This window comes from Ammospiza caudacuta, chromosome Z, assembly GCF_027887145.1.
Source record: "Ammospiza caudacuta isolate bAmmCau1 chromosome Z, bAmmCau1.pri, whole genome shotgun sequence".
In the NCBI taxonomy this organism is placed as follows: Eukaryota; Metazoa; Chordata; class Aves; order Passeriformes; family Passerellidae; genus Ammospiza; species Ammospiza caudacuta.
In genome coordinates this window covers 72,219,685-72,228,006 of record NC_080632.1, presented here as the reverse complement: position 1 = coordinate 72,228,006, position 8,322 = coordinate 72,219,685, and the positions used below count along the sequence as shown (strand labels likewise).

The window sequence follows — 8,322 nt, the reverse complement described above, 5'->3', positions numbered from 1 at the left end:
CTCAAAGGCACCTTCGGGAGAAGCCCAAAGGCTACTTGGATCCAGCCCCTCCCGACCACCTCCATGCTCCACGTGTTCAGCTTTTCTGCAAGACACTGGCAACAAGGTATCGATGGGGCTGCCAAATCCACAAAGAGATCAGAGCAGGGCCCCAGAGCCTCGCTGCTTTCCTCCTCCTGTCTTTTCCTGGGCCGGAATGAAATCAGCCCGGAGTTGGCAGGCAACAGTCTGCTCAGAAGCCCGCAGCGTGTCCCTTCTCTGATCTGTTTCACGGATTTCCCTTCTCTATGGCAGCCTTTAGAGAGCGGCCCTTGGGAGCCGCCTTCCAGCCCTGCCCAGACCCACCCGCCCTTTTACAATGCAGGGCTGCCGAGGATTCTCCTCTCCAAACACTGCTCTGACCGGCTGGAAGTGAAGCACAGCCTGAAGCTAATTAGTCCACGGAGACAGCAGGTCCCTTCCAGGGGCCAGTGTCTGCCAGGTACCCTGCAAGGCTGTCAACTGCGTATTTGGGCCGCGCTGTCCGCTGACCACAGGCAGCCTGCACTGACAACGGGCACAAGGGGCTGACTCCTGCACTGAGAGTCACTCAATGCTGCCTCCTGTCTGATCCCAAGAGACACTCTGGCGCCCTCTCAGCATCCCAGCTTCAATGTCAAACTTCAGAACCCATTGGCCAGGGCTCCCCAGCTTGCCTGAAGCCGCACTACGTCACAGCAGGCACACGGCTGCCAGCATCTTCAGCCACGAGCAACAAGGGCTGCTCCAAAACGGGTAGCCTGGCCGTGCGCCAAAGGCAGTCCCAAGCTCAGCTGTCACTTACTGGCTCTGCAAGTTCAGGCTGTGAAGGGACAGCGGCTGAAGGCTTCATCTTCCTTTGCTCCTCTTCATCCTCTTCCTCAATGACAGAGGCAGCCAGAGGAGCTGCTGACCCTGCTGTTGTGCCCTGCAGGCAGACAGAAGTGAGAGAGATGGGCAAAAGCCAGTGCCTTAGGAGCTGCTTTCTATTGAGCTGGGAAAGCACCCAGAAGAAGGGCAAATCATAGACTTTGATACAAGTGGGCCTCTGAGTCACGCAAAGCCGAGGAAGCTGGCTGAACGAGCTGCTACTCCATCTTGCTGTGCATTTGAGCTTCCCTGCTGCCTAGAAGCAGCAAGATGCCTTGGAGCTGTCCCTTTTGCCTTTCATCTCTTGAAAGGCTTTTCACTGGAAAATCAGCAAACAGCCAGTGCTCCCTTTGCTACTGCTGATGCCACCGGGCAGCTGGCCTTTCCTTCAGCCTCCCACGCCGGCACTCCACACTCGGCTGCAACAGGCCAAGCTGGCAGAATTGCTGCACAATTCTCACACGCCAGCAACGTCTCAGCTTCCTTTGCCACTCACCAAAGGACAGGCTTGTCTCCATCCGCGTGTCAGGTGACCTGCAGCCAGCAAGGCAAAAGGAACCAGAGGCCCTTAGAAAAGTGCCTGTGCTGGCCACTCCCACAGCACAAGGCAGTCCCAACACAGAGCATTTCCCTTTCCCAACATGCCTCCAGGAGCAACAGCTCTTTCCCACAGCAAGCAAGAGAACAAGAAGGACCCTAGAGGAGCCTCTGGCTACATTTGGGCCTCTTTTGCCAAGAGAGAAATAGGAAGACGGTGCTGGAAATGCCCGCTGCTCTTCAAAACTTTGAGCTTCTCTTGTGCCTAACAGCTCAAGCTACATTTCCCTCTTCCCTTTCCTGCATTTTCCATATACATTCTTTTAAATTGCACGCCCTAATTCCCATCCCTTGGCTGAAGATGATAGCCCAGCAAAGCTTCCACAAAGGGTCCCTTCCCTGTGGCAGCTCCCTGCTGAAGCAGCCCAGGAACAGCTGCTGGGCTCAGCAGCAAACCCTCCCTGCACTGGAGTTTGTGCTGCATGGCCAAGGCAATCGCAGTCTTGGCACAGCATCAAAGGCTCAAGTCATGCAGCCAAGGCCTCTAAGGGGTAGAATATGGAGCAAAAGGTGCTTTCCTTCACTCCTGGAGAGAACCACTGAGTTGGTAGAAATACTTCTGAGGATCTGCCCTCAGAGTCTGCAATTTGCAGCTTGTCTTGCTTGAAGCAGCAAGCTGAGGAAATGACAGACTCCGCTGCCGCGCACTCTCCCGGGGAGGGAAGGCAACCGCTGCAGGTTGCATGGCAAATAGTCTGCACGCGCTACCCAGTACAGATGCCCCCTTTGTAGCTGATGCTGCTGGCAGGACATTGACCAAAGCGGTGGCACCTTCACGGCCATTCTGTTCCCAAAGAAACTGGGCCACTGCTGCGGCATAAAGAGCAGAGCCAAGCAAAAGTCGGGCAATGCCAGCCCCAGGAGAAACCTTTACTTACGAGTCAGCTGGGTCAGGTAGTAGCCAGAATAGACAACAGAAAAGATGGTGCAAACGGCGGCACAGACTTGCCCAATCATTTTGGCAGTGCTGTGCGCGTTTGCACGCTGAGTGCCAGCCAAGGGAAAGCCAAGACTCCTCTCGGGGTGCAGGCCGTCTGCTGAGAGCTCCTTGAGCACAAGGATCCTCCTGCAGGGAGCCAGCGGAAGAGCTGCTCTGGACGACCAGGCCTGGCGCGCACCGGGACAACGCTGTGCTGACAGCACTGTGACGTGGCACCTCTGGCTTGACCTCACAATGGCAGCTGCTCTGTGGCTTTCTTGTGCCCAGCAAGACAACCTTGTGTACAGCTGATGCAAAAGAAAAGCCTGGGAAATTCTCCTCACTCACAAAGGCAGTGCTCAAGGCATGCCAGGGGAACTCAGAAAATGCACCAATCCAAGCGGCATCCAAGCAATGCAAGCAAACATGACTCTTGGTCCCAAAAGCTTTGACTGAAAGCAAGTCTGCTTCTTCTAGGTGGCATCCTAGCTGGTTTGGAAAAGCCTAACTTCTTCAGTGACATTTAGATGGCAAACGAAGCAAAGATAATAAATTTCCAGGACTATTGTAGGCTGCAGTTGCTCCTGGAGCACGCGGGTGCATGCTGACCTATGGAGGGGCTTTACAGCTGGCCTGCAAGCAAAGCCGAGTTCATGGAAGAAATAGCAGTTGATGGTTTTTGAGTGTATCAATAGCAAGGAAGAAGACAAGGCCGTCAGCATGGAAACCCATTAGAAGAGATTCAGGAAAAGTTGCGTATGCTAGACTAGGTGCTGAAGTAGATGTGCATACGTGCCTTATAAATTTCTGTAAAACTTTTGCCAGTTGTATTGATGTTAATTGCTTTGCACCAATGGATAGAAGAAGTTATTGTGATGTAGTTAGTGACTTGAGATCACGCTTTGTTAAGAGTGTATAAGCTGGAGAACATGCAGAATAAAACAAACAAACCTTTTTCTTCTTGGACCCTGATCACGTGTGTATGCCACGTCCGGCCTAACGGTGACGCTTGCCCCATCTCTGGGTCAAGAAACAAGTCTTGTCTGACTGGTAACTTTTCAACAAGCTGAGAAAGAAATTAGTAGCTGGACATGCAGATTTCTGAAGAGAGGAAAGAAAAGTGTTGACAAGAATAAACCTAAGTTTTCAATGCCTGAAGCACTCAAAAATAACATGTTTTGGGATAGTGTACCATATGTTAGACAGAGTTAAAACAAACCACAACTCATTAGTATCTGGACTTCATTGCCCACTCTGCTTAGAGATGTTGCTTGAAGGCACTTGGTGTCAAGGATCCAGTTCCTGTAGATCACTGTCGACGTAGATCAAAATCCTCCCAACAAATCAGTGTCAAAACCAGCAAGAGTGAGACTTTTGTCCTTGGCAGTAGCTTCCAGGTGCTCCTGGAAGTCACCAGGCCTTGACACAAAGATGTGTATTCAACGGAGGGAGAGAAGCATCATGCTTAGCTCTAAATGTGACCTTTGCTAGCAGATCACACTAGCAGGCAATAAATTACATTTGTTCTGCACTTCGGCAGAGCCAAGATTGGAATCAAAGTCTAGATCACAGGAGAAGATCACACGAGCCTCAGCTTTTCCAGAAGAGGAAAAATACAAAGGATAGTAAATTTGCGTTGGGTTTACAGGCTATTTTTGCAGATCGATAGACAAGGGATGAAGCTTAAAAGATGAGAGCAAAGGAAAATCAACAGATATGCTGAAAGTGAGTGAAGAGTAAGGGGACCTCAAATTAACTGAAAAGCTGCACAGAAAGCTTCTCTACTTTGTGCACTTGCCTCAAGTTTTCAATGGCAAAATCTAGGAGTACTTCAAACTTATTTTTATTAATTCTAGAAGAAAGACAATCAAAACGGTGTACTTCTGCTTACAGTATCAAGTAAAGCACAGGAAGCCATTAGAGTAAGAAAAATTGTGTTCAGACGGCTGAGGCAGCCTTAGGGGTAGGAGGAATGGGGAGGCGTGGAAATCAGGCCTGTGGGCAACATTCAAGGAGCATCCAGTCCCTGAGCAGTCCCTCACAGTGGGTATGCCAGCAGATGGAGGCGAAATGGAGCCACAGCTGGGTGGGAAAAGGGCCGGGGTGGGGAGCCGTGCTCAGCAGGGGCTCCTGCATCAAATTGCTCAATGACAGGTGTGCTATGCTGTGTGCATGTTTCCAACACCTGGCAACAGCAGGCTGGCCCAGAGGTGGGAAAAGGCCAAGGAGGCAGCAGAGTGGGAATGGGGCTCTGCAGGAGGCCCTGGTGGTTGCACACCCCTGTAGGGGATGAGGCTGGCCCAGAGGGTCCCTGGGGGTCTGGGGTGAAAAGCGGGGAAAAGAGAAGCAGGGAGGAAATGCCAGATGCTGCCGCTGTGAGAATGCCATTCCATCCCACAGGTGACATAGTGAGAGGAGGGTGGCAACAAAATGGTGATTGCTGCTGATCAGCCTGACATCTGATCAAGACAAGAGGCCCAGAAAGGACTGCACATCTGCCTCCTAGTGCTGTCCTGAATGGCAGCTCATTACCTGGTGTTCATTACCTGTAGGTCTCTCAGCTTCCCACAGGCATGCCACACTTCAGGTAAGCAAAGCTGCTTACCTCACTATGTTCTTTGGGCCTCTGAAAGGGACTGTCCACTTAGCTACAGCCTGGCAAGGAAGGGAGTCTTACAACACTCTGGATATTTTCGACTTTTATTGACACTCGGGCTGAAACAAAGTATCCCCTCGCTGCTTCTTCATCTTCATCATTCTGTCCTGCAGGTGGCCTGCTCAGGCTGACAGCTTGGAGCGCCTGCAGGCTCCAGTTCTGCTGCAGCCCAGCTTTTCCTCTCACTGCTTAATTCTTATTATGACAATTCTTTCATTTCTACTTCAAAGCTTCCCTAAATTAACAACACTCTATCCTAAGCTAAACAATCCTCTACTATCCAAGCTGTCTACGTTCTATAGTCCTTAAAAGTTGATCCCTATAGTTCCTAATTTTTTTCAATTTTCATCTCTTGCAGAAAGAAAAACAACAGAGCTTTAAATTGAACCTAACAACATATCTAACCTAACCTAACCTAACCTAACCTAATCTAATCCAACCTAATGCTAACCTAACCCAACCTAACCTAACAGCTAACCTAACAGCTAACCTAACAGCTAAACTGAGCAAATATCTACACTATCATGTTTCCTAGCTACGGCACAGCTCCTCTTCAACCTCGGGGGATGGCTGAAGCTCTGCCTAAAGATGACACATCCCCTTTTCCCTCCTCTTGGCTGGCGGGGCATCAGGGCCTCCTCAGGCGCAGGTGTCTCCTCTCCAGTCTTCCTGCACTTGCTTGGCTGAGATGATCAGAGCAGCCAGGCTGGAGGCAGGATCGCCTGAGGTCACGAAGGGATGCTGCCCAGAGGAAAAAGAACAAAGAAAGGAACTCTTACTTTCCAGGATCACTTGAGCCTGCGGGCTCAAGCAGGATTCCCTGGCTACCAGCAAGACACACAAAGAGCACTGAGGGCAGCATGTCCCCCTGCGCCTTCCTGTCCTGGCAGCTTTCTGTGCCACGTGGCCCACACTCCTCCTCCTCCTCCTCATCCCTTCATGCAGGTGTCCTCAGCTGCCAGGGCTTTTTGCCCCTTTGCTTTTTCTTACCTGTAGGAGCTCCTGGGCAGACCAGCGCCTGTCCTCATCTGCCTGCAGGCAGCAGCGGAGGAAGTCGCGCAGGAGAGCCGAGTGGTGCCTGGGGTTCTGCAGTTTTGGGGGCCCGTTCCTTTCTAGCAGTTCAAAAACCTACAGCACATGGATGCAAGAGGACACTCCACCTGCTCCTTTGCTAGCCACACACAGCTCTCTCCACACAGAGCCCTCTTGCTAAGCTGCACCTTACCCGGAGACGGGCTTCCCGCTGGTAAGGAGCTTCCCCTTCCACCATTTCCAGCCCCATGATCCCCAGGGACCAGATGTCCACTTTGGGGCCGTAGGCTTCTCCTCTCACCACCTCCGGTGCCATCCAGCTGGGAGTGCCGACGCTGGAGCTGCGCTTGCTGTGCTCAGGGCTGAGCTGAGCACAGAGGCCAAAGTCACCTGAGGACAAAAACAAAGCCTGTCAAAGCCAGCTACCACTGGCAAAGCAGCCAAAACCATTGCCCTGACCAGGCCATGCTGAATCTAACTGAAAAAGCAGCTGAGCTCTCCTTCCACGTGCCTGGAGCCAGGCAAATAAGGCATCGGCCGCTTCAAAAACACCCTGACGATTCACGCACTGGCCAAGCCGCGCTTCTGCCCCAGTGGCCGTCACCAAAATGCAAGCACACGGCATATGCTGGACATGCTGCAGCCCAGCAGGGATACCCACCCAACTTGACGGATCCGTCCGTGCCCACCAGGACGTTGCAACTTTTGATGTCTCTGTGGATGACTTGGCGGGAATGAAGGAAATGCAGTCCTTGCAGGCACTGAGAGAGAAAAAGGAGGGAGGGAAAGTTAACCTGCAGGATCTGATTTCATCCCACCCGCAAGGAAAGAGCTCAACGGGATTGGCGGCTTTCTCAGGGAATTGTGAGCGAGGGCAAAACATCACGCTGCTGTCACCATGAAGAGCTTGCTGCTTCAACACTCTTGGAAGTTTTTTCTAGATTTCCAAGCAAAGGCATCTGGGCTCCCAAAAGTTCCACCGGCCTTGGGTAGGAAGCGCGCCACCTTTGGCTGGGAGGCGGCACGGCAAAGAATTTTGGGGAAGCCTAGTGGCAGCAGAAGAGGAAGCTGCTGGTGACAGCAGCACCTTCGAGCTGTTCCACAATGCATCGCCATGCAGGCTGCAATGCTAGCCTTTGAAGCTGAGGACAGCTCTTTGCCCTTAGCTTGAAATTCTGCCACCCGCATGCTGCCTTCCAGTGGCAAGCAATGTAGGACAGACAGACAGGCTCCAGGCAAACATTCCCAGGCAAAGCTGAGAAGAGGAAGAAAGAGAAATTGAGCCAGTGAGCGAGCACCAAGGCCAGAGGACAGACAGGATGGAAGAGTGCAAGAACAGAGCCTGAGGAGTGCAAGGGCACTGGCAGGCAGTACACTTCCCATGCTCTTTCTTCTCCTGTGTGGCGTGACAGCAGCAGCAGCAGCAGCAGCAGCAGCAGCAGCAGCAGCAGCAAAAGAAAGGTGAGAGCAAGAAATCTCGGCTCTCCTTAAGCTCCAGCCGACAAGCAGCATCCGGGCAGTCTTGGGCAAGCACAAGCGGGATCCCTCACCTCCCGACAGACAGCGCCTATCTGTCCTTCCTCCAGGTACACTGCCCTCAGCACATCAAACAAGGTGCCGCCGTCCATGAACTCCATGGCCAGCCAGAGCTCCGCATCCACCAGGTAGCTGAAAGAAGAAAACCACGGCATGGAGCAACAGAATGGGCATAGCCTCAGTCACCCCAGGGCCTGAGACAGGTTTTTGCAGCTGCTCTCCAAGCTACGGGTGCCACAAGAGACTGTTGAACACCAGCTCCACCTCCTCCCACGCTCTGGAGACACGCAGAGAAATCATCCCCAGCTCTGTTCTCTGCCAGCGACCAAAGGGCATCGTCTCTTTGCGCTTGCACCAGCTAAAGCTACATTGACACCAGAATATGCCAACCTGTCTAAGTAGGTAACGATATTGGGACTCCTGTTGTCCCTCATGGCCAGGATTTCATTGGCAGCCAGCTCCTCGGACATCTCCTCCTCGAGTGACATGATCTTGATTGCCACCTGCAATGACATTGGCCACCGGTACCTTGAGAAGACGCACCCCGCTCGAGATCACAAGGAGCACGGAGCGAGTGCTGGTGCAATGAGGCAGCACGCTGGGCCAAAGTGCCTTGTCACTAGACAGCAGAGCTTAGCAGAAGCACCAAAAGCCATCCCAAATGCATTCTGCCGCCTGAGCCTCGACTGTATTT

At 52.4% G+C, this 8,322-nt stretch overlaps 1 protein-coding gene across 1 annotated transcript; it reads right to left on the bottom strand.

Moving 5' to 3' along the window:
- Window positions 1-433: 433 nt before the first annotated feature.
- Window positions 434-8,062, bottom strand: LOC131571660 (serine/threonine-protein kinase PAK 3-like). The gene is made up of 6 exons (XM_058824440.1): window positions 8,019-8,062; window positions 7,643-7,760; window positions 6,754-6,853; window positions 6,286-6,482; window positions 2,364-2,532; window positions 434-546 (listed from the first exon to the last, which is right to left on the bottom strand). The coding sequence occupies exons 1-6, from the start codon at window positions 8,060-8,062 to the stop codon at window positions 434-436; spliced, it is 741 nt and encodes a 246-aa protein (XP_058680423.1).
- Window positions 8,063-8,322: the final 260 nt, after the last annotated feature.